We start from the raw sequence: 26402 nt of genomic DNA, 5'->3' as shown, positions 1-26402 counted from the left end.
GAACTAAAAGTCTTTAAAACTCCTGAAAGCAGTGAAAGATTCCTGAAGGTGTCTTGTCCCTGAAAGAAAGGACATTTAGTGGACACTGGGATTGATCCAGGAAATATAGCAGTTGACAGCCAGCAAGAGTCTGAGGGCAGTTACAGAGAAGGGTGGGGGTCATAAAACAGGAGGGTGTTATGGCTGTGTCCATTTAAAAGAGCAGATGGCGAGAGTCCTGGCAAAGTGCAAAGGGGCAGTCATGCATATACAGGGGCACGGTGAAAAAATGAAGGGAAATCCAACATGATTCAGTATGTTTAATACAGGTTGAACAAGCCATTAAGTGAACTGAATTCAATTTGTCAGGAAGTCATAAACATGTCCTTTAATGCAATAGTAGACTTAAGCATGAAATTATTTACTACCCTCTCTAGACTGAACAGAAAGATGACGCCTCAGTGGTCAGTGGGTCCACAGAGTCAGCAGATCTCGGTCATTACTGGTTGTGACTGCAGCTGTACCTATTTCACTCCAGGAAACCCCTCTGATGTGTCGAAGTCCTTTGATAAAACCTGGTGGTTTTTTTTAATGTATTGTTAAGATAAAAATGATAGCTTTTTGCTGTCTGACACACAACCAGGCCTCCTATCTATGGAAAATATAAGTGTTTTTTTGTGTCACGGTCACAGATGGCTGACCAGCTTTGAAGTTTAGGCAGCCAAACTCTGTATTCCCACAACTGCAGAGACTGCAAAAGTCCATCGTTTTAGAAACTTATTGGAAATGATTGTGCTGTTGCTTTATTGACAATACTACAGTATAGTGAAATTACATCTCGGAACCTTTTTTTCAGTATGATAACATTGAAAAGTGATTGCTGAAGTTGCATTGCTAATCAGGACTAACAGGGCAAGTAATATGGAGTCAGATGAAGATACAGCTTTTGTATCTGTGCACCAGAGATTTTGACAGGGAATATATCCAAATAAGAATTTAATTTAAGCTCATCTAATAGTAATCTATCTATTAGATTTAATCTAGGCAATTCCATAACCAGTATATCTGCAGACAGTGTATTTTAACTGCAGAGAAATGAGATGTGGGGAGAGTTGATGGTAGCAGTGGAGACTGGTGATCTTTAGGAGAGGTTATCTTTGGGCACACAGGCCTGCCTGTCTGTCTCCATCAAATCAAACCTCACAGACCCTGCCTGTGGAGCTGAGCCGCAGAGGGCTGGGACACACTATCCTTTTTCTTTTTTGCATCTTCAAAAAGATTGTGACAGTTTAAGAGTTTCCTTAATCCTGTTTTCTTTCTTCAGTTATTTTTCTTGCCCTTCATGCCAGTCATTGTTTTTCTTGATTGTTTCTTTTGGTGTGCTCTCTGACTCTTCTATTTTCTGTTTTGCTTTCAAACTTTCTCTCCAGCTTTCTCTCACCTCTGCTCCCTTATGTCTTTCAGTCTCTGATACTCTTCGTTGCCCTTACACACTTCTTTTTGTATGTTTTATCGACTCTAAGCCAGCTTTTATTCTTTCTTCCTTTCATCCTTACAGTATGTTCCCTCTTTCATCCCCTGACATTTTCCCTTCCTTTAAGACTTTGACACTTCATATGTGGTAGCATTAAGAACCAACAGGTCTAAGTTGATTATCACGAGAGCCGTGCAGTATATGACATTACAGTTTAATTCTAGCATGCTGTCAGTGGAGAGTCAAAGAAATGAAAAAAGAAATCACTTTCTACGAGAGTAATGAGGTTTGACCTGTGATGTTAGGGCCCCATGCCTTTTTTAACAACTGGGATGTTTTTCTGCATGAGGGTAGAAGACGGTGTCTCTTTAATCTTTTGAAGGTCAGGGTTGGGTTGCGATTTCTTTTTTGAAAGTAGAAAAAACAGTGTGATGGCACATTGTGTAGGGCGCAAAACTTTACTACATATTTTGAACAGACTGTATAGATTAGATTGGTTTATATGCACATTTGAGACAATATCTTCTAATACGTGTGGATTCTTTGAATGTATACAGCACTTGAATTTTTAGTTAGTTTTTGTCAGTATTAACAAGGGTTGCACCCGTTTAGTGGACCAATCGTTATTCGGCGAAAAAAATATTCGTTGACTAATTTTTCATTAGCCGATTAGTCAAAAAAAAAAGGTCCATCTGCGCGCTGCATGTGCTGTGACTCGTCAGCCGGAAACCCCCTCAGACTTCATTCAGAGCTGTGCCTGGTCCTTAAGTCAGAGGTCTTCAACAGGGGGGTCGCGACCCCCAGGGGGTCCGCGGAGGTACTGCAGGGGGGTCGCGAAATCTTTGGTTGATTAGACAATTTTTTATATATATATATTTTTTTTACAAACCGTTTTTTCCCACAAATTGCAATGTCTTTAAATGCACAACACAAATCCAAAATATTATAGCGAACGGAAAAATGGAGGCAGATGTGCCAATCACGAGGCCGTGTGACACACGCTGGCTCATAGACATAATATTATGTCTATGCGCTGGCTCTGTCAGGTTCCCCGTGATTGGACGAGAGCCTATTCAGGCCCCAGTTTACTGAAGACCCAGACACAGGGATGCACGCAGCGACATTATTGAGAAGACCATACATATAAAATGGATCGTTTGGTAACTCGAGCGAAAAAATCAACAAGCACAAGCGAGATACCATCCACCAGTGAACATGCAAGTGACGAGGCAGAACCTGCTGCGCCTGCAGATGTTGCAGCTAATAAGGGTAAGCGCAAAAGGGAGAAGACACGAAAATATTCAGATCATTATCTGAAGTTCGGGTTTACCTTTAAGGAGACAGATGGCATTGAGTTTCCAATGTGTGTCATTTGCTCTACTGTTCTTTCAAATGAATCTATGAAGCCATCAAAGCTGCAGCGTCACTTGGAGACAACACACAGCCACTTAAAAGACAAACCTGTTGAATACTTCCAAGCTAGCCTCAAATCCCTCCAAGGTCAACAGACATTGATCAGAAAATCAGCCAAAGTTGGGGAGCTAGCTTTGAAATGCTCTTATCAAATTGCTCTTCGGATTGCCCAGAAGAAACAGCCATACACACTTGCAGAGGATTTAATATTGCCTTCAGCAACCGATATGTGTAAAACCATGTATGGAAATGATATTGACATTAATAAACTGAAAACCATTCCAGTGTCGGACACAACCATAGCTCGCCGTATAGACGAGATGGCATCTGATGTGAGGATGCAACTGATAGAGAAGCTGAGGTTGGCAGATGCATTTGCGTTACAATTAGACGAGTCAACAGATGTGTCGAAGGACGCCCAGCTTCTGGCGTTTGTGCGCTTTGTCGATGATAAGGAAATGCAGGAGGAATTTTTGTTTTGAAAGTGCCTCCCTCAACGCACAACTAGTTCTGAAATCTTCAAAGTGATCGATGTTTTTTTCAGAGAGAATGACATTCCGTGGACAAAATGTATTGCGCTGTGCACTGACGGTGCAAGAGCCATGGCTGGTTTAAAAAGTGGACTAATCGCGCTTGTAAGGGATGTGTCTCCGCAAGTGATTTGGACGCACTGCATGCTACACAGGGAGTCACTTGTTGCCAAAGATATGAGCGCTGAATTGGCAGATGTCATGGACTCGGTAGTGAAAGTAGTCAACCTAGTCAAGAAGAGCGCATTGCAAACACGTCTCTTCTCGAATCTCTGTGCTGCTGAGGGAGAAGAACACACTGCGCTACTCTACCATTCCGAGGTTCGGTGGCTTTCACGTGGAACAGTGTTGTCACGTGTGCTGGAATTGCGCAAGTCTATTCGGGAGTTTTTACTTCTCCAAAAGCGCACAGAGCTGGCTGCACTTTTCAATGACAATGTTTGGGTCACCAAACTTGCCTATCTTGCTGATGTTTTCGCTGAGCTGAACAAACTGAACAGTTCAATGCAAGGCCGCAATACCCATGCCATTCAACTGTATGACAAAATGGAAGGCTTTCTAAAAAAAATCAAAAGGTGGAGGGAGCGCATCGGGGAGGAAATATTTTCCATGTTTCCATCAGTGGATGAGCTGGGAGATTCTGCTGTGCTCTCGCCCCCCATTACACGCGCAATTCTTGCGCATTTGGAGGCGCTCGAGGGACAATTTGGGCACTACTTTTCTGAGGCTGACTCCTGGCGCAGGGACAAGACATGGATACTGTTTCCATTCACAGACAACGCAGCAGACGGCACACACCTGACAGTGACGGAGGAGGATCAGCTAATCGAACTATCCACTGACAGTACGTTCAGACACATATATGACACAAAACCACTCACCCAGTTCTGGATCTCTTGCCAGAAAGACTTTCCGCAATTGGCAGGAAAAGCCATGATGAGCCTTTTGCCCTTTGCCACAACCTATCTTTGCGAAAGTGGATTTTCCTCACTGACTTACTTGAAAAACAAATACAGGTCAAGGCTGCAGCCTGAGGCTGATATGACCCTCTGCCTGACAACCTCCATCCGTCCAAGGCTGGATCAGCTGTGTGCTGCTCATCAGGGTCAGACATCTCACTGATGTGAGAGTACGTGTGCCATCCACAGATGGTTTGAGGATTCATTGTCCCATCTACATGCATGTTTAGTGTTAAAATCTCATAGCTCAGTGTTTGTTTATAAATGACAGTGGCACAGCCACTCTGCACCTTGCACTTGTTTAAAGTTCAAACTTTTATTGTGATTTATTTTAATAGCCCTGTGTTGTGTGCAAGATATATGTTCATAAATGGCAGTGGTACGGTCACACTGTACCTTGCACTTGTTTAAAATAAAAACATGAATATATTAACCTGTGTATTATTTGAATAGCTTAGTATTGAATGTACAATAACAGTATCTATGTTTACACACTGCACTAGGCCCCGTTTAATATAAAACACAATTGTATGCCATATTAATAGTAGGGGGTCCCTGCTCCAACTCTCCATCAGTTTGGGGGTCCCTGGCCTGAAAAACGTTGAAGACCCCTGCCTTAAGTTATTGTGTCGGGCAGGATATCCAAAGTGTGCGATCCTTCTGGGCATGTAAGGGACGAGCCCCAAAAGGTGACGCAAACTCCCCCGACAACGTGTTACTTCCTCAGACTCGGAGGAAAACAGCAGCAGTGAGTCATGCAGTAGCCTAGCAGTGTATCAAAATATATAAACCTATGATATATGATCATTCTGAGCTCAGAAAACGATCAATTCAAGCTTTGATTTCATGATCAGGGCGTAATGTGCGGAGGGATTTTTGCCATCCATTTCCTGTGTAGTATTTATTGGGTTTTTATGGTCAGATAGAATAACTAAATGCTCAGTGTGTGTGCTTGCTGCTTGTACACAAACACACATTAAGAATCCTTACCCGAGCTTCTGCTGTTTGTACCGCGGACGGGCGGACCGCTCCCACATGTACAATTTAATTTATATTTCAACGGTTAATTATTACAGTTGTATTTTATGTCATGTGAAGCACAACGAACCATCCTGTTATAATAACGTTCTTTATCAGCCTTTGAAACTGAAATCGTTATGGGAGAAAAAAAAAATGTATTATGATTTTTAAAAATAAAAATATATAATATATCATATACATGAGACAATTAGTCGACTAATCGCCTGAATTGACGACTAACAGTCGACTACAAAAACCTTTAGTCTGGGGCAGCCCTAGTGTTAACACATCTACCTTCTCTAACAGTATCACTTTTAATGATATTCTCAGTGAACCAGATGAAAGGCCATTTAAGGCTGCTCGTCTCGATAGGAATGTCAAATTTATGCATTCCAGTTATGCCTCTTCAAGCCTTGCCTTTTCTTCAGCTAAGTCCTCACCATGTGCTCTAATGAATGTAACAGTGGCAGCCAGTTCCCAGGTTGCTCAGCAGACAGAAAGACACCAATAAGACCACACATACTGACCTATACTTGCCTAACACATCAGGGATGGTTCAATAAAAACAAAGGCAACTTAAGAGCAGGCTCTTCTGTAAATGTCACTGTCTGTTTATATGTTTCTTTTTAGTGGAGATGATTATTTCTTCTCATTGTCTTGAATTTTCTCTTCTTCCATACTGACTTAAAATGTGTTAGTCACAAGCCTTTTTTCTGCACGAGTCAACAGGCGAGCTCTGCGCTCTTTGTCATTTCCATATGCGTGTTGGTCAGAGTGTTTACAGCTACATGCTCATTATTCTCTCTGTTCTCCCTCTCGTCAGGCCCTTGCATCCCACCGAGCCTACCTCTTGACAGCACGCATTCCAGCAAAGGTAAGAGCAGCAACTACTATACATTCATTCCAAACCCAAATACTGCATAATATTAGGTGTGTAAATATTCTAAAAAATGTCCTGGCCTTTGAACCAATTACACAACTGTAGGTTAATCACACAATTTGAATAGTTTCTCAAACTCTTCCGGCAACGTCTTCTCCAACTAGATAAGTGGACATAAAAAGGGACTTGTCATGTCCTCTTGTCATGGAAATGCAGACGTTTGAATATACTACTTTTAGGAGCATTGTAAGGACTTTAAATTTGAGTTTTCAAAGTGTATTTATGAGCTTGGATGACAAACATGTTTCACCTCAAAGTGTGTTTAGTAGTTTGAATATTACAAGATCTTAATGATGTAATAATGTAAAAGTTCTCGTTCATTTGTTAACCACAGTTTGAAAATGTTTGAAATGTCACAAAACATCCTTTTGACATCATTTTGCACACAAACCAAAGCACACATTCTCAAAAGAAAACAGAGCTGGGACTGTACTGTAGAACAAACCAGTCTCCTCCTGGTATAGGAAAGAGCAGTATTTTACAGTATTTTCCCAAAACCACATGATAACATCACATCATCTCTTGTACCAGGTCCAGGAAATACTTAACAACTGCCCTTCAAAAAGCTGTATGTCTTCCAGTCAATACTATGCCTTCAGGGATAGTTTAGGTGATTGATTAGTAGCTTGAGAACTGATTTATTATATTACTGGGGGTAGAAGAGGCCATAAAGAATATTCAAGCTGACCCCACATCACTTGACGTTGTATGTTTCCAGTGTTATGAGCTGCAGGTTCAGGATCTGTTGATTTAGCTGCCTCTGCATCTGTTTTCTATCTGTGCGTTGAAGGTATTACACATCTGCTCAACAACCCTCCTCCCTTCTTCAGTACTGTTACAGTAGTCTGTCTCTAATTTTCTTTACGTCTTTGTTATACTTTCATCGTGCTGCAACATTTTCTTATGGAACATTTTGAAGGTTCATCTTGTGAATTTACTTTGGTAGAAGCAAGAGGCCCTTTTAAGGTATACTATATTAGACACAAGGTGATAAGGCATGACGTATTTCTGCTTAGCCTGATGAGACTACAACATAAGATCACCTCTGCTCTCCTTTCTTTAATCCATTCGTCAAGCTTTCTCCCTCTCATTTTCTCCTTCTTTTCCAACAAACCAGATTATGTCCTCTTCTGTTCATCCCTGTCCCTCCCTCCGTGCTTTTCCCCTTTATTTATCTTGTTTTCTTCCCCCTCTCATCACTGTGCCAAAGGTCAGCAGCGATAACCTACAGTACACTGTCTAAGATCTAATTGAATTGAATAGATTATTTACATTATTAATTCATCAAAACTATGTTTAAAATAGTTTGTTTTCTGCAACATAAGTTCCAAGTGTAAAGGTTTTAATTAAAAAAAATATGTTTTTGTACTGATTTGTGTGTGTGTGTGTGTGTGTGTGTCCTTGCACACAACATCCTTACAAAAGCTGACTGGTACAGTATTTCTCCTTGTTATCGATTTTTGTAATGTGAAATCTATATTACAGTAGAGAAAAGTCAACCGTAAATGAAGATTAGCCTCTGCTCACTGTTGTTCTGTTCAACACACAAGCTATTGACTGTATACATCCTCTGTATATTCAGTTTACTGGTTTACTGCTAAATTAGTTTTGTTGAATCTATGCTGCGACGGTAATGGGTGTTGATGCATTTGGCCATCTGAATTTATTTATTTCTGTCTGGAGAGATGCATCTTAAACACACACAAGAATAATCAGTTGGACTTGATTTTGTCAGTAATGCTCTTCTAAGCTCAAGGACTTAATATTAAAGTAAACACATTGCAGCAGAACCAAACCGTTAGTTCAACACTTTTCTGTGTATGTTTCTTCTCCCAGTAGTTGAAATCCCCCCACACATCCAATTAATGGTTGGCTTCTCTTGAGAGGCTGCAGGGCCTTACAGTCTGTCAGTGCCTCCTTCCAACCATGCCCACATGCTACCTCTCTCACACACACACACACACACACACACACACACACACACACACACACACACACACACACACACACACACACACACACACACACACACACACACACACACACACACACACACACACACACACACACACACACACTTCATTCCTCTCTCCCTCCCCTGACTCCTTTTTTGTGTAGCCTCTTGTTGCTGTATATTCCACATACCTGTATACCCCATCTTTATGTCTCTCTGCTTTATGTCAGACATGAGTTTTAAAACAAAAGATCACACTGGGCATATATTTCTCATAACTTAGATACAGTACACAGATATACACAACATATAAATGTTAAAAAACAAAAGTGCAGAGGATGTGTTAAAATGACAGACAGACTGTAAACGAATGAGTGAACAATGCAATCACTGACATTTGGTTCCTCCCTACACTTCCCAGCATGATGTCTTGCCATTGGCTACATTTCATATTTATCAGTGTTCACTTGTGAATATCTGGCACTCAATTCAGTAAAATATCCTGCCAGGTACTGGCCCTGTAAAGTGAACTCATTGACCCTGTTTTAGTTAAGTTTAGACTCTGTTTGCCGCATATTCTAAAACAAAGCAAGGGTTCTGTTATACAGTATATAATAGTAGACTCCTGAACTTGTGCATGTACTGTAGTACTGTGCCAGCTTGTATACCTGTGTTTGTACATTGGTTAGACGTGTGAAGTCTGTTAACTTTACTTTCCCATCATACCTGGGCTAGTAGGTTATGAAACATAGGTAAAGCACTTTTGATAGATTATTAACTTTTATAATAGAATATCCTGCTTCTTAGAGATACAACAGGGGGGGGGGGGGGCAGGTTATGAAGGGTTTTGTAGGTGAGCAGTAGGTTTTTGAAGTTGATACGGGATTGGACAGGGAGCCAATGCAGTTGGATGAGAATGGGGGTGATGTGTTCAGAGGTCTTGGTACGGGTGATGATCTGGGCTGCAGAGGTCTGTATGATTTGAAGTTTGTTGATGTGTTTGGTGGGAATGCCTGAGAGGATGGTGTTACAGTAGTCGATGCGGGATGTGACGAATGCGTGGAGCAGTCCGGGTGATGTTATATATGTGAGGTGCAAATGAGACAGGGAGTAAGCTGTGGAGAAAAGTCAACTGTAAATGAAGATTAGCCTCTGCTCACTGTTGTTCTGTTCAACACACAATCTATTGACTGTATACATCCTCTGTATATTCAGTTTACTGGTTTACTGCTAAATTAGTTTTGAGGGAGTAAGCTATGGTTACTCAGATAAAGACAGCCTGTAACATTTAAACCCGTGTTTTTTATCTAAATACAAGTTTTTTTTAGTGGTTACATAGTCTTGCTTGTTTTATCTGAATGGGCTTGGATTTCTTTTTAACTGTGTTTTTGTCTAATGGACTCATTCCTTTTGAATAGTAAGTCCACACAACTAGGTAACTAAATAGAAAGGAGTGCTTATGTGTGTGCATGTTCGAATGTGGAGTATTTTCTAGCTTGTAGACTGAGCCCGAGATAGGAACCACAAGCAGTGCTGAAAAATAAACACACAGTGCATACTGTATTCAGACAGTAGACAGACAGTCTGTGTATCCTCTCCCTCCTCTCATCTCCCAGCCAAGCCTCAGGAACACTGAGCCTACCTGGAATAGTCTGGCCTTGCTCGCTGGCCTGCCCCCAGGCACGGCACCATGTCTGTGTTTGAGAATAAGAGAGAGAGATGGAGAGGGAGTGCAGGGAACTGTCTGCTCCCTATACAGTGGGAGGCATTTGTATTCACAAATTCACCCACTCTCATGTTTAAGGAGGGTCTGTTCCTTTCCTTTTTAGGGATGGAAAGACAGGCTGCCGCTTTTATTTTTTGGTCCTGAATTGCTCTCTCATGAAATAGAAATAAAAATTGTGTAGATGTTATTGTTGTCTTAAGCTGTTCTTGTTTTAAAAGGTATTTTGGATGTGAATCCAGCAATGGTGAGGAGGCTTTTTTCAAAACCTTCCATTTCACAGTTGAAATCCACTGCTTTTAGATTCAGACAATTCAGAAGGAACTCTGACGACAAAAGACAATTCTCAATGGATATTAAGTCTACTCTCCGTATTCAGCTACCTTCAATTAAGAACAAATGCTTAGCAAATAAGCAACAAATTGAAAAGTGCATCCCAGAGTGGCTGCATTTTTAATTAATTCAGCTGGCTAAGAGAAAATAACGGGGAGAAACTGATTTATTTCAATGATTACGTGACTGTTTCTTATTCCCGAACCTTAGTTTGAATTTCTATCTACAAATGTTTCTATTGCTGCCCAGAATTTTTTTTTAAATGTATGAGTCAGTGATGTCTGCACAGGGTGCAAGAAGAAACCACTGCATCCATACCGTTCCATTATAGAACAGAGATATTTACTAACAACATTCCTCAGGCAGATGTTATTATTAGGCACAATTACTCTTACAGATACAGTATACATACTGAATGGTCTCACACATTCACATGGATGCCACACTTGCACATTCCTTCATTCAATGTCTGCCTATTCAACTACTGTTTTACATTTTCTGAATGTAAACATACATTTGCAGTTTCGTGAAAACGTTTATCCTGAATGTTGTTAATTGCTGCCTTTTGTTCAAAGTAGGTCAGAGACAGTGTGGTAACATAGTGTATGTTCTGTATTAAACCGTAGCTCAGCTAACCATTGAATATTGCATTATTCGTTTAGTTTAGTATGTTACCAGGTCATGCCTATATCTGACAGTGTTTAAACTACTTTAACTGTGATTTTCTGTGCTTCCTTTGAGGTGGAACACTGCTTCAATTATCTGGAGATCCAAGGGATTGCTTGTAACAAGCCTACACAGGTACACATGACCACCGAAACATTATCCAGCATACTGAGTGCACGAAATAACAATACATATAATATCAAATGTGAGTCAGGTTCTAACAGGGATAAGACTCTGGAGAAGCTTGGACTTAGATTTAGGTACCAAACTTCTACATTTTCAGAACAGTGCTGACGTTAGTAGTAGACAGTGAACTACGCTGAAATAATTAAAAGTAAAATATGCTAGAACTTTTTAACCATTGCTGGCCAGCTGTCAGTCAGCAGGATCTACCTAAATGATATGATAATCCGTCACTTACTGCAGTGCTCCTGCAGCTGAACCTCTCTCCCGCTCTTCTGGAGGGATGTCATTCCTTTTAATATCTTGACTGATATTCTCCCATGTTGAATAAGCATCAGCAAGGATTATGTTAATTTTGGCCTATAGAGAAGCCATATATCGCCTTACATCAGCATTTGCATAATTGAGAGAGCGCTGATGTGGTTATGCAGTCTTGGCAAATGTCATTAAATCTTTACTTTAACTCAGGACAAAGATGTGTGATGTAAATGTAGGCTGAGTAGATGGATGGGGATTTCTTAGTGGGTAGAATCAGTGGAGTAGATGGGCAGAAAAGTGGTAGATTTTTTTCAAAGCCAGAATTGCTCAGTGGATAGAACAAAGTAAAGACAGAAGGATGACTAACTCTTTTTTGATCTAAATAAGTATAACTGTGGTTGAAGCAGGTTCGGGTGAAACCATGCATGCCACTGTGCATTACTAATTAATGATGTCTCCTTTTAGCTCTTCATAGAGTACGAGCGTGGCTCCTTCTCTCTGAAGCTGCTCTCTACAGAGGAGGTCAATGAGGTGGTCGCTCACATAGGAAACTGTCTGCTGAGGATATGTCCCGGCCTTCCACCTAGGTGAGTTGTGTTAACATGTACTGCATAACAGTTCATGTGTTTTTATTCTGGATTTAGATACCAGTCTTGTTTAGAGATGCTTTTTGATTCTGTATGTTATACTACGCGTCTTTCCTAAATATTTCCTTAAAAACTAAAAATGCCCCTGGAGTTTAACCTGGTTCAACAGACAGACATTTCACCCGGTCTCTAAATGTTGCTGTGGTTCATGTATGTCCAAAAAACATGCGTCTAGTGTTATGTGGATGTGAACTTCATTAAATATGTTATAACGTGAACAGGAAGCATGAATATAAATGCAGAAATGGTCACAGATGTAAAACCATAAACTTTTATAACCTGGTCTTGCGAACAGGACAAAGTGTTTTACTTGAGAGAGAGGCTGATGTTTATTGTGGAGCTTCATATTTGATACAATTCTGATTTTCTTTTACATTAATTGTGTGGTTTAGTTAAATCAAATCACTACTGGAGTATTCAGCGACGTTTGCTCTCATAATGTCTGTTAACAAGTAAGGCAGTGGGAAGTAGCCTGAAGCTGCTCTAGAATCGTTTTAAGGGATTAAGAGCTTTTGAACATTTCACCAGCATTAATATTTGTTGAAATGCAGAAATGGGATGGCTAAATTATGTTTTAATCCATCTTCTCTTCTCAGTAAAGTTATGAAGAAGCTCTGCATGGAGCCTCCAGACAGGCTGACCTCTCTGCAGAGTCTGTGGGAGCTCAACAAGCCTGCCGAGCCTGGACCCTGTGGTAGGAATCTGTGACTCTACAGTAATTACTGTGTGCTTCCTTATGGCGGTGCTGTAATAATGTGTAATGTGTGTGAGTGGTGATGGTACAGTCACCTTTACAGTGAGTTTACATCAACAGTGTTGTAGTTTTAGATGGTATATTAGAGAAAATGTCCTTTGTGATTAAATAAATTGTAGTTTCATATTGCATACTGTTAGCACCATAAGCTCTTGAAAACAGCTCTTTGGTTATATGGAAATTCTCAGCCACATTTGTCTGTTGTAAATTGTGTATCCTTTTCTCTAGGTGGGTTTTCTCAGATGTACAGATGCGTATGTGACTGGTTGGGACTGCCGTACAAAGAAGAGGTGCAATGGGTCAGTACATTTGCATTCTTTTGTGCAGTGTCACAGCATTTGCAGAGCCTGGATCATTGCTGTTGGCTGGAGAATAGCTGCATGTAGCTGAAATAAACTGTATAAAGCTCTTTGATGAATATGAAAGACAACCGTATGTGAATAAAATACCAGATTCCCTCATATCTTTTTATTTCCCAAGGTCTTCCTTCAAGCTTGCTCTATTTTGTCCAAAATGAAATAAATATAGTCTGGCGAGTCTACTGTTATGTTTCTTCTGCTCTGTGCATTTGATATACTGCTCCTGAAAAAACTAAGAGACCACTCCAAATGTTTCCTAAATCTTTTTCTCTGCATGTATGGCAGCCATTCCAGTGTCTGTTGAATTCCAACAGAGAGAAAAATTGTCTGTGGTTTATAGAATACAATAAAAAAAATTTAAAAATGTTTTAACTCAAAGACAAACCTACAAATAATAAAACCAGAGAAACTGATAATGCTGAAGTGGTTTCTTAATTTTTTCCGCGGCTGTATATACTGTATGTATATTGAAACCGGTAAGCAATCTGTTTCTAATGTGTTTTGTATATTGGATAGCAGACATGTTTGTTAACACTTTGGTTAACTGATTGCTTCCCAGGATGTGGACACCATTTATTTGACACAAGACACCAGAGAACTCAACCTGCAGGACTTCAGCCATCTGGAGAACCGGTGAGTATTGGCAAATAAAGAAAGCTAAAACACATTTTGTTGGTATAGGACTAAAATCTAAGAGAGGTATTGCAAGTGTGACATGATGTACTTTTAATATAGAAATGTACAGCAGCGATGAAGAACAATTTTAAGTTGCAGCTATGACCCTTTCTTACGTTCCTGTGTGCTCCTCCCTAGGGATCTGGTTGCTATAATAGCAGTCCTGGAGTTTAACCAGTGGTTTACTAAACTCTCCACCAAGGATTACAAACTGGTTAGTACTCATTTTTGTCAAAATCCTTCTCATGTTCACTCACTAATCATGTCTTTGTCTGTCTGGGGAACTCAAAAATGTAGTTATTATAGTCTTGTGAAAGCTAGCCATTAAGGGCCATGTAAATGCGGATCCTTTGTCATGTTTGCTGTGTTACACAAGAAGAACATCCATGATTGGGACTTCATGCTAGTCCTCTCTGCTTATGGTTATTTGAAGGCTGAGGTTTGTAGTGTTGTTGAATTGTTTAGCATTAAATAAAGAGGTGCTTTTGGTATTTTGACCACCTTATTTACACAATGGTGCTATAAATAATAGAGAAGCAATACATAGTTACTACCTCTTTAGTTTACCATCCAGTATCTATTTTGTATACCTAGCCTACAAGTAAACAAAACACAATAATAGCCCATCCCAGAATTAAGTAGTGAGAGAAAGCATTACTTAAGACACATTGACACATGTGTCTCTCCCTGTCTACTTGACTTTCAGTTTGTTTTTCTATTCCCTTTACTTGGTAAAGGTCATGCTTCTCACTTCCTTACAGTGCTCCTATTGCACGGGTTTTTGCTTTGTCTGTTGCTTTCTTCCTTATAAAAGAAAGTGGGATGAAGGCTTTGACAAAGCTTGGTCTCTTTGTCTGTCCATCTATCATATACAGTTTCTCAAGTGATAAGCTAACACCAGCTTATTTGAACAAAATGTGGAGAATATAAACTACTGACGACATCTATCTGTGTTGGAATTCAACAGACACTACAATGGCTGCCATACATGTAGAGATAAAGATCTAAGAAATATTTGGAGTGGTCTCTTAATTTATTCCGGGGCTGTATACTTAGAAAAAGATTTTTGAAAAATTAACATTTTATTGCTAAATTATGGCAGTTAAAAACTGAGATGAAACTAAAGATCAACAATTCTAAATTTACTTTTGAAGAGATTGGTTGAATGATTGTTGGAAAAGCTGTCTATATATTGCTAGTCAAATCTCTCAGTTAACCTTCTGCCTGACTCTGTATCTGTGAGTAGCTGCCTATACAGAATATTTTCCTTTGTTTCCTCCATCTTCCCCTCCTGTCTGTTGACTGAGGATCAGTCCAATGTTCTTGTGTGATAAGACTCTTAATCCTAACGAGACAAAGGGACTCGATGTCTCAGGCTGTTGCCCCCCTGCAGAACTCCATTACCATCTCTCCGTCTCGAGGCTTCGATCAGTCTCAGCAATTACCACACGCAGCTTCCTCAGTCCAAACAATTATCTCACTTCTCCGTCACGGACAATTCCTTTTGAATTGAACTTAAAATCCTGCCTCTTACCGTGCCATGTGCATATTTAGGATCAAATACTCACACAGGCAAATGTGCGCCAACGTGTGTCCTTTCTATCCCAGATTACTGTGTATTATAAAGGACCCTAAGGTTTTTGTGTTTGGAAGGTGTCAGTGCAGGTTTATTCAAAGTAGTGTGTACAGCCATAGATACCCCTTGTTCTGTTTTGGACAGTGGTTGTCTTTTGTTTGTCTTGCAAAAGGCCAGCTTTTGTCTTGTTATTTGGTTACTATTTGTTTCTTTGGCTGTTTTACGGAAACTCTGTTCTATGTTCCCATTGTTTCATGTTTGTATGTGTATACAGTGATAACAGTGAATCAAGGGATGCAATGATGTGCTATGGAGCTTGTGTTGTTTTTGATCCCGTGCCAATGGAAACAGTGACAAGTTAGAAAGAAAAATATGAAAGGGAACAGAGAGTGATGACAGCCAACAGGTCAGTGAGACAGATGCATAAAGGCCAGTGGACAGGGTGAATGGGTGAGATTCAAGGTGAATAAGGATGTGAGTCAGCAACTATCAGGAAAGAGAGATCAGTTTCAGAAAAAAAAGCCAGACCATGAAATGGACTGAATAGGAACAACACATCTCCAGCTTGGAAAAAAGTATTTAATCTCTAGCAGTAAATCACTGGGTGTTCCTGCCAAATCCACTGGCATGGTAAAGTTCAACTCAAGGATCAGAAAGCACGATGAAAAAGTGAGTGAGAAGGAGATTTGGAACATTAAGCGCAGAAGCCTCGAGCGTAAAATACAGTCTAACCATCTAGAACAAGCAGATAAAAAATATCTCAGCGCAGTTGACTGGATAATACTACACACACACACACACACACACACACACACACACACACACACACACACACACACACACACACACACACACACACACACACACACACACACACACACATGTCCTAACAAACACTCTCACACACACAGTCGGCTTTCACAGCGAGGGATTATGCTGCTCATCGTAAGTTCAGTCAGGCTGTTTGTCTTGTGGTCTAATCAAGATGCTGAGCTGAAAATGAATAAAGGAGGTGAAGAAGAGGAGGGGACGGCAGTGATGAGAGGACTTTCCTCCTGCTTACCTCATGATCGCACAGCGTGTGTGTATGTTCATGTGGAAACATGTGTGATATATTTCAGCAGGACGTAGAGTCAGAAGCACTGCATGACACAGTTCTTATTTAATGGCTGGAAAATGTTGTGGTGCACATGCTGCTATTGTCACTGTGCCATCCACAATAGCTTGATTGTGAAAATACAGCCTCCTTTGTGTGCTGCCTATCTCTCTCTTTCTCCCTCTGCTACTGCTCAACTGACAGCTCTCTCTCTTCTTCTTCATTTCATCCCTCACTACCCTCATATCTCCTTTTTCTGAGTTTTGTGTCATCCGTCGTTGCCCTCCATCATTCTTATTCCCCTTCTGTAATACTCACAGCTTCTCAGAGTAAACATGTGAACAACTGTCCCTTTCTTCTATCTCTCTCCTTTTCTCTCCCCCTCACTGTAGATAACAGTGTAAGACAATGTGTCCTGTGTTTTGGCCACACTGGCTGACAGAAACAGGCCCATATAGCATGAATGTCAATTACAAAGAATTAACAACTAAACAATGGTCCAGTAAAGTTATATTTCTACCTTGGTTAATGTTTGTGTTGATAATCAGTGAAGATAATTAGCATAGAAAAAATGGAAATACTGAAGAAAGGCACACAATATGTGTCTTGATGTTTGAGTATGCCGCAGCGCACAGTGAACTGGGTCAGTGAATATTGAGGTATGGCGCAAACTGTTGAATTTTTTATTTCGTCCAAATATGAGTGCCTTTGCTCCCTCGACTCTCCATCCTGCGAAACAACTTTTCTCCTAGAGTGTGTAAAGTCCACAGTGTCTTCCTTGTCACGCATAAATGGTCTGTAAGCAAAGGAGGCAGGATCTGCTTGAATGCAGTATTTTTTCTTTAATTAGCTTCTTTTAATTAGCATAAATGAACAGCTTTTCAGAGTAGTTTCACAGCATCCTGCACAACAACTCTTGTGGGATTTATGCTTCCCAAAGTACATTTCTGTGTTTTCTCTCACCTTGAAAGTTCGATCCAGGCTTTGCTGTTTTAGATAAGCCTCGAAGCAGGTTTATTTAATGAGTATATTTTGTTATGCTTCTGATTAACAGATCCTTGAGCTAAGATCTGCTTTATTACTCAGAGTGTGAGACTCATAATATGTAACATTGTTGTGTCTTACTTCTCAATTCACCCTTACTTTTCAATGTTTTTCAAGCATTAACACAAAAGCCTCTATAGTACAAAAAGCTGGATTTTTCAGTCCCTGCAATTTTATGCGCAACATTTATTTCTTCATTGTGTGTGCTTTCAGTCTGCGGATGTGTGTGAGCAGATTCTTCGGGTAGTGTCTCGTTCCAGTCGGCTGGAAGAGTTGGTTCTGGACAATGCAGGACTCAAAACGTGAGATTCTAAAAACTACTAACGGCTCTTATTATACACTTAGCATGTCAATGTCAGTTAATTCATAATGTAGAGTGGTGATGTCAGAGCTCTCTCAACTGTGACAAAATGCAATACTAATTCACAAGATTTTAAATGTTAAACTTAGCATTTCATCAGGTAAGTTCAGTAAGTGCTTTCCCTGCTGTGTCCAGTCAAATTAACTTCCCTGGCAAGAGAGGTATATTTATGATGTCAAATGTTTAATAAATAAATAATATATAACATAATAATCATTTATAAATAAATAGGTCATAAACACCTAATGGACACGCTCTTTCCCGCTCTACAGTGATTTTGCCCAGAAGCTAGCTGCTGCCCTGGCTCACAACCCCAGCTCAGGACTCACCACCATTAATCTTGCCAACAACCCACTGGAGGACAGAGGTACGCTTTCTGCTCTAATGTAGTCTAATGTACTCATCTGTTATACTCTCTACTGTACTGTGTTAGAAAACGGCTCTGTTTTACATTTAGAGAAGGGTAACACTCCTACAAAAGAGAAGTATTTAACGCATAAAGCAGAGTCAGACTGAGCTTAAGAGTGCAACATTTCATAATTGTCTATAATATAGACAACATAGTACAGAGTATGACAGTTTATCTTCACTTAAAGTTACAGTGCATTAACTGCAACAGGTTTAATATTCCATCCTCTCTTTCCTAAGGCCTCTAAGTCAATCGAGGACACATGAATTAAAGATATATTCAGACAACCACAGATTGAGGGTTACCAATCCCTGACTGACTTGTTCTCATGTAAAATTTAGCACAAGTACTTGTTTAATGTGTATCTAAACAAAAAAAACTGTAATTTATAATTGAATAAATTGCTTTTAGACATTTAAACATTTGTTTAAGTGTACCTTTTCTGTCTGATCACAAGTCACAATCTGTTTTCTCTCCCTTCCTGTAGGTATCTCCTCCCTGGGTGCTCAGTTTGCCAAACTTCGTATGGGGCTCAAGCATTTAAACTTCTCCAAAACCTCACTATCACCCAAAGGTATGTGTTTTCATCTGTTTTTTTATGCAGTTCTTAGACAGTTGATTGATTTTAAAATGGTCTTATCTTAATTGTTTGAAAATACAAAAAAAGCATGTGTAAATATTGCATTGTACTCAGCTGGTTTCCCTGTTTGACTTTTAGTTGATGTGCTCCCCTATGATCAGATGCAATTTACATCTTTCACTAATCTGATCACACCCAATGCAGGGATGCTATTGGCACCTAATTAATGCCCTATTAACACCATGAGTGAGAAGGAGCGAGATGAAAGGATGTATTTGTAATGTGTGAGTGTGCAGAGAGAATCTGTAAACAGAATGCATGTTTTATTTGCATAAATGCTGCTTACTAGACCACTTTCCTTCAATCAATTGAGTCCTAGCATCTCAGCATGATGGAAAAACCATTCTGCCTTTGATGAAATGCTTTGAACGGGTACATTGTCTTTCTGTTAACAAAAAAATGGTAGTCGTTATTGTTAACATTTTTAGATTAAACATAGCTGCTCTCAGCTATCACTTGCAGGTATAATGTTTTGGTTCTCATCCAAAGTAAATGTGCCATCTTTAGGGACCCTTTGTAAACATGCTCTGCTCTCAGGCATCGATAAGAGCTATCATATTTCACAGCGTAGGGTTCGTGAGAGGGCTGCGCTTCTTAAACTGAGCCCTGCTCGTCTAGTTAAAGGCACCATCCCTAATCCAAACTGTAAAACCTCCAAGGTTTACAGCAGAACCATTATTGGCCAATTAAATGTATCTACCATTTGTTGAATATTTAGCAAAAATCTTGAATATTAGAAATGTTGTCTCTATTTATCCACTGTGTTATTTCTCTCTTTTTCCTTTTACTTCACCTCTAAGATGTCTACCATTGACATGTCAGTGACTTGACAGTCACGCGATGATTTACTGCTAGTTCAGTGTGTCAGCCATGTGACAGACGTAACGAGAGTCAGCTGTTGTACACCCAGATTGTCGATATTATGCACACTATTCAATTGAATCAATACATGCACACACAATGTCTATCTCTTAAACACATCCTAATCCTTTGAATGATAGCAGCACTTTAAGAAATTGATATCACATAAATATTAACTAGAATTATTTCGATACATTCCTTATGGCATATCAGAATATAACCTCAACATAGCGTGACACCAATTTAGGCTTAACATGTACACAACCATGAGAACAATGAATGCTCTATCACTTTCCATGTATTCGCTCTACATTCTGATCCTGTTCTTTCCTGTATTCACCCACTGCTCATTTCCTCTACTATTTCCTCCAATGTGCTGTCAAAACATCAAGTGGAGTTTAAAGGGTTGTCACAATGCTGTGTGTGTGTGTGTGTGTGTGTGTGTGTGTGTGTGTGTGTGTGTGTGTGTGTGTGTGTGTGTGTGTGTGTGTGTGTGTGTGTGTGTGTGTGTGTGTGTGTGTGTGTGTGTGTGTGTGTGTGTGTGTGTGTGTGTGTGTGTGTGTGTGTGTGTGTGTGTGTGTGTGTGTGTGTGTGTGTGTGTGTGTGTGTGTTGTAGGGGTGAACAGCCTTTGTCAGTCACTGAGTGCCAACCAGTCCATCCCCAGCAGCCTGGTCCATCTGGACCTCTCAGGAAATGTCCTACGAGGAGACGACATGCAGGTACAAACACACACACTTTATAATCCATCTTACTGCTAGTAGCAATAACTCTCAATTGATTGAAGCAGGACAAAGCTGCAGTTGTGTCGAGGTCTTTTCAAGCCATTATAAATCAGTAAGCATGTCACTGTAGGAGAGCATTGACTCGGAGTACAGATACATGGATGTGAGATCAAATCTTTACTGTGGGGTTCAAAATTCCAAATCCAGTCGAACAGACTGATTCACGCATATCACAGTGAGTGAATGTTCAAGAAACAGGTCTTTCAGAACAACAATTAAAATGTGTTTTAATGGATAAGTGAGAGTTGCAGAGTTGCTGAGAAGGACAGATAAAATACCACTCTCCTGTCTGTAGTGTCAATAAGAAGCTTGGGCAAGCAGCTGGTTATGGCTATGTCAAGTTACTGCGCATAGCCAAGAAATAGTCAGGTACAAACCAGGTTCATAATCAGACCAAATATAAATCCCAGCAGAAAAAGTAATAGAAGACACTCAAAAAGTAGGATAATAACAGAAAAATAAAAGACATTGTTGAATTCAACAAAACCTGCATCCAGTATTTATGATGGCAAAAGCAGACTGTCAAACTTCTGCTCACGTATTCTCCAGAAGCGTGGCCTCAGTGTCTCCTTTGTAACAATGTGGGTTACGTTTTGCTCTACATCTAGCATTTCTACCACTTCCTTGGCCAACCCAACAGCCTGGCAACACTTGACCTCTCCAACACTGACTGCTTATTGGACCAGGTGAGACACACTGAAACAAATTCCGAATTATCAAAAGATTATTGTAATGCTGTATAATAATGAGTAACACTTTTTTTTTTAAAGAGGACCGCCAACATTACAGAATTGCTTTATGTAAATAAACATACAATTAGAGTTGTCCCTCATGATGCTGTATTGTAAGATGAAGTGCCAGCCTTCTATATCCATGTGGCATCGAATGTAATCCAATTGTATACACCCACTCAATCTGTGTTGCCGTTCGCTGCTTGTGAAGTGATCTGCATACCGTATGTGATGTATTGATGTGGGTTTGGGAGCCAAATACAGATTATTGATTAGTCTGAGATGTAGCCAGCTGGCAGCCAGTCACTGCACATATTGATTAGCTCCTGAATCATATTTGGATTTTCTAACGTACTGCCACATATTAAAACATTTACACAAACAACAGATTTGTACATTTTTCTCACACATGGAACAAAAATTGCAAGAGATGTGAGGTTTGGAGTTGCAATGTTCAAATCGAATTGATTGTTTCCGCCCTTATCAAATAAAGCACAACAAATTGAACTTGGGAAAGTTCGGACAGCTGATATGTTATGTTGACATATTCTATGTGTTCGCCAGGTTTGCTCTGCCCTGCTGCGAGGCTCGGTCCAACACCTCTCTGTTCTTAATGTGTCAAAGAGCGTCTTCCCTCACAGGTAAGAACCATTTGGCCGGTGCTATCAGTACTGACAAAGAAGAAAAGGAAAGTCATTACTTATGGCTTGTCTCCTTCAATATTTATTGATCAAGAGTGCGAGATTTCTCAGAAATATTCACAATTTAGATGGCATCTCTAGTTAAACACAATTGAATCTTTTTGGAAATGCAGTGCCTAAATGCAAAGTCCATATTGGTTTGCATCCCAAACCTTTGAAAAAACAGGCAGAATTGTAACAGCAGTTCCTTTTAGTTAAACATTTGGTGTGTCTGGTGGTGTGACACCTGCTGGTGACAAAGTGTTATTACAGAGTTTGTATGCCTGTATTTGGCTGGGCTGTAAATGTGCAAGGCAGGTATTTGTGTGTGTGTGTGTGTGTGTGTGTGTGTGTGTGTGTGTGTGTGTGTGTGTGTGTGTGTGTGTGTGTGTGTGTGTGTGTGTGTGTGTGTGTGTGTGTGTGTGTGTGTGTGTGTGTGTGTGTGTGTGTGTGTGTGTGTGTGTGTGTGTGTGTGTGTGTGTGTGTGTGTGTGTGTGTGTGTGTGTGTGTGTGTGTGTGTGTGTAACAGATGGGTGGTGGGTGGGGTTTTCTTACTATCATTATCTCTCTCTTACCAGTGTGCCTCTAGGGAGTTGAGGACTTCATCAAGGGAAAGAGAGGCTGGAAGCGAGGGGGGGGGGGGGTTTGTTGGAGAGGGAAGATGAGAAAAGGTGAGAGAGAGGAGGGCATGGGAAGAGAAGGACGGAACATAATTGTAGTAGAAATGGAAGGAAAGAAAGGCAATGTAGGAATTCAGTTATTACCCCTATATACTTTGTTGTGTGGACCGTTAGACAGTAGATCAAAACTACAATGGGTCCCAGGTTTTTAGGATATGGCAAGATTAATAAAAACATAATGCCAGCCTGAATACGAGAGTATCATTGAGAAATTAGTGTATCAGCATTATTTCGATTCCTGCTTTCTTTTTGTTTCTGTAGGAAAGGCAAAGAGGTGCCACCGTCATTTAAGCACTTCTTCAGCAGCGCTATGTGTCTGAACTCCATCAACGTGTCAGGAACCAAGCTGCCGCCAGAAGCCCTCAAGTGAGAGAAAAATTCATTCACATTTAATGTGTCTGAGGAGCTTCCGCCCCAGATTCTCTGTGACTGTTTGTTTTGTTCCTTGTTGTTTTTTATTACTAAAACCCTTATGTAAAGCCTTGCATTTTTAGACTTTCACGTACAGTGAGAATACACTTGTCTTGTCAGCCTTTATCAGAGAACAGCTGCAGCTTTATCTGCAATATATGAGAGTTTAATGGGTTCTGATAAAAGTTGTATTATTTAGAGTTTGGGTATTGACTGTGAAAGACAAACTTGAAAAAAGCCAAGTTAACCTAGAGCAATACATTTATATAACATTGTGTTACACAATGTCCATATTTGAAATGTCAATATTATATATCTAATATATTTTAATAATATTGTTTAACTACAATTGTAATTTTAGGGCTCTCCTACTCGGCCTGGCCAGTAATCTGAACCTTAAAGAAGTGACTCTAGACCTCAGCTGCTGTGAGGTAAGACCTGACAGAGATACATTGTGCAGTACATTTCCCTCATAAATCATTTTATTCAAGTCAAGATATCTTATAATTTGTACCTTGCTCATGAGGGATCATTCGCTCATGTGACAGCTGTGAAGCTCAAGCCTCTCATTAAGGATACGCGCGTTTTACATTTATCACAGAGTGCAGACAAGTGCAAGGTTTTTTTTAGAGACGGTGCTGAGAAGAGTAGACCTACAGCAAATCCCACAGCTGTTGTAACATTTAATGCACAGCCCAGTGACGCAATTACATCTTTTTGAAAGTGGGTAACATATTCAAACTGTACTGCTGTAAAATACAGTGAAGCCTGAGTGATCGAAAGACTGCAACCACTGGATTTGAAAGCGGCAATTCTTTAATTTTCGTGATTGTTTTTGTTCATTTGTTTTCTTAATAGTATTGGCAGCATTTGGGTAATTGCCTTTGTCAGCTTAAGTTTGAAGAGTGTATTTCTTTTAATAGTTTGTAGCTAACACTCATCCAATGCAATCAGCTTTTTAGGAGCCTCTCCAATACCATTTGACAGGATGGTGACACTGTTAAGAGGCTCTGTAATGGAATACTTGGCAGACAGCAGGCGGGGGTTGGGGGGAGAGGAAAAGGGGCCTGCAGGGGGGGGTTAGTTTCTGTCCCTAATTATTTCATCACAACTGTAACACACACATGCATGTTTCATACACACCAGCTCCTCACCTTCATCTCCTCTGCTTGAACAAAAAAGGCAGCTTGCTGCAGATTCAATGGGATGCTAAAGATAACACATGAATACAAATTACACAGGAAATCCAATTCCAGATTCCCATAGAAACCTTCCCAAACTGAAGCTGCAGGGGAAATGATATGTTCCATCCTTTTTTGAGGTCTTAATGAGGCGTTTGGTGGCAGCAGCCTCAAAACTGGGCTGATTGGCCTGACAGCATGCAAAATAAGCACCGCGAATGTGAATCCTGTTGAGTGTGTTTGTGCAAATGTGTGTGTCATTTGTAATGATCATTAAGCATCTGTGTGGTTTGTTGCTGGTAATTATTGGCATGGCTCTGACACACTGCTCTCCTTCCCCTAATGCTTCTGTAAGCTTGGCCATTGTGTAAGTACATACAGTGTGTGTGTAATGTGCTCACTCTTCACAATTAACTTCTCATTCCCTCACTCCTCCTCATATTTACTGGCATGTGTGTTTTGGCAGATGCTTTATTTCTCTGCTGATCCTATTTTTCTTGAGGGATCCATGTTTCTCTTTCTGGATGATGTGTTATTTTTATTTATTGTGTCTTTTTCCATCACCATGTTAGTCATCTAACCACCAAATCCTCTTCATAGGTCCCTCCTGCCTGTTTCTATTCTAAGTGGCGTTTTAGAAACCAAATGCATGTGTAGTCTGGCGCACACATTTTCATATTAAAGCATACTTTACCAATGTATCAAACATACTTCATGTGTGTACAACTGTTCAAAATTCCGCCTCCTATCTTCCCAGTTACGGTCGGGAGGTTCTCAGATCCTTGAAGGTTGCATTGCAGAGATCCCAAACATCTCTAGTCTAGACATCTCTGACAATGGTATGCTATATGATTTATTAAGTGAACTTTTATACCCTAACATCTTGCTAACTAACCTTTGACCTTTTTACTTTTTAAACCCGTTTCTCTACCTCCAGGCCTGGACTCAGACTTGGCCACTCTGCTGGTGTGGCTGGCCAAAAACAGATCCATCAGACATCTGTCTCTAGGGAAGAACTTTACCAACATCAAGTCCAAGTAAGAACACAGGAGAAGGTCCCTCTTATGCACTGTGCACTGACGTCTTCTTTACTGAGGACTGTTGTCCACTTAGTTACGTAACATTGTGAAGAGGTTAAGATAACCAGAGACTATGCTTTATTCCAAGATGTTGCACAAAATAATATAGAAACTGTTTATTATGTAGATTGAATATAGAAAAAGCTGTGCAGTGCAGTCCAATGATCAAGTCCACACTGTCTATGTTCCTCTATTCCTTAGAAACCTTGGTCCAGTGTTGGACAGCCTGGTCCACATGATTCAGGAAGAGGAGTCGGTGAGTTTTTTAATTTCCTTCTCTGTCTGGCTTTCGTCTGGGACTGAAGATAAATGGTATCCAAACAGATGCCTCAGTTGCAAATGATGTATCAGGCAGCATCCAGCTGAAGCAAATCACTGAATCTCCACCAGCTGCTCTACAACTGACCTCTGACCCCTCCATGGTAGGGGGGTGTTAATATAATCACCCTACTGTGATCAATTAAGCATCACATTTAACCTCTACCATGTGGTTTTTCAGAGCAAATATTCATGCTATTCAATCATAGAAAAGGTTAGGGGCTTGTAGATTGAAACAGCACTACATAGCAAAACCCCCAAAGAACAAATTAAAGAAACAAAATGATTTTGACTAAATTTGAAATTCAAAATACTGTAACTTTTCAGTATCTTATACAATATATTGCTGTTTACTGATCACCATCTATTTTCAGAATCCAAAATTACCTATAGTTATAAGCTTACACTCCCTCTATCCTCAATCTGTCCTCCCTGTGTCTATAAATGTCCAAAGGGGAAATATTTTAGATATAACAAAATGCCAAATAAGCTATACTTTTCTTCCTTTTGTTCAGAAAACCTGTAGTGAACTAAAGAGGTCTTCTCCAGCTTTCTGTCCCTAAATCCATCTCACTCATTGTATCTTTCTCCATCGTGGGAGCTGTAACATATTTTGTCTCCAACAGAGGCTGATGTGTTAGATTGATAGTCCGTTTGAGCTGCTCTGTGCTGGATTGATCTTCAT

The 26402-nt window shown here is 40.1% G+C and overlaps 1 protein-coding gene across 1 annotated transcript in view; it reads left to right on the top strand.

Moving 5' to 3' along the window:
- The window catches only part of LOC134862170 (F-actin-uncapping protein LRRC16A-like), a 61287-nt gene that overhangs the window by 17354 nt on the left and 17531 nt on the right, over positions 1–26402 (top strand). Inside the window, 18 exon segments of the mRNA XM_063879916.1 lie at positions 6199–6249; positions 11067–11126; positions 11898–12019; positions 12676–12773; positions 13062–13132; positions 13752–13825; positions 14006–14081; positions 17797–17885; positions 18217–18311; positions 18841–18927; positions 20471–20574; positions 21246–21323; positions 21933–22009; positions 22990–23094; positions 23501–23570; positions 25078–25159; positions 25258–25357; positions 25601–25655. Coding sequence (XP_063735986.1) covers positions 6199–6249; positions 11067–11126; positions 11898–12019; positions 12676–12773; positions 13062–13132; positions 13752–13825; positions 14006–14081; positions 17797–17885; positions 18217–18311; positions 18841–18927; positions 20471–20574; positions 21246–21323; positions 21933–22009; positions 22990–23094; positions 23501–23570; positions 25078–25159; positions 25258–25357; positions 25601–25655 — 1494 coding nt within the window.

This window comes from Eleginops maclovinus, chromosome 3 (genome assembly GCF_036324505.1).
Source record: "Eleginops maclovinus isolate JMC-PN-2008 ecotype Puerto Natales chromosome 3, JC_Emac_rtc_rv5, whole genome shotgun sequence".
Classification (NCBI taxonomy): domain Eukaryota; kingdom Metazoa; phylum Chordata; class Actinopteri; order Perciformes; family Eleginopidae; genus Eleginops; species Eleginops maclovinus.
The sequence above is the reverse complement of the archived record's forward strand: the minus strand, read 5'-3'. Positions and strand labels throughout refer to the sequence as shown.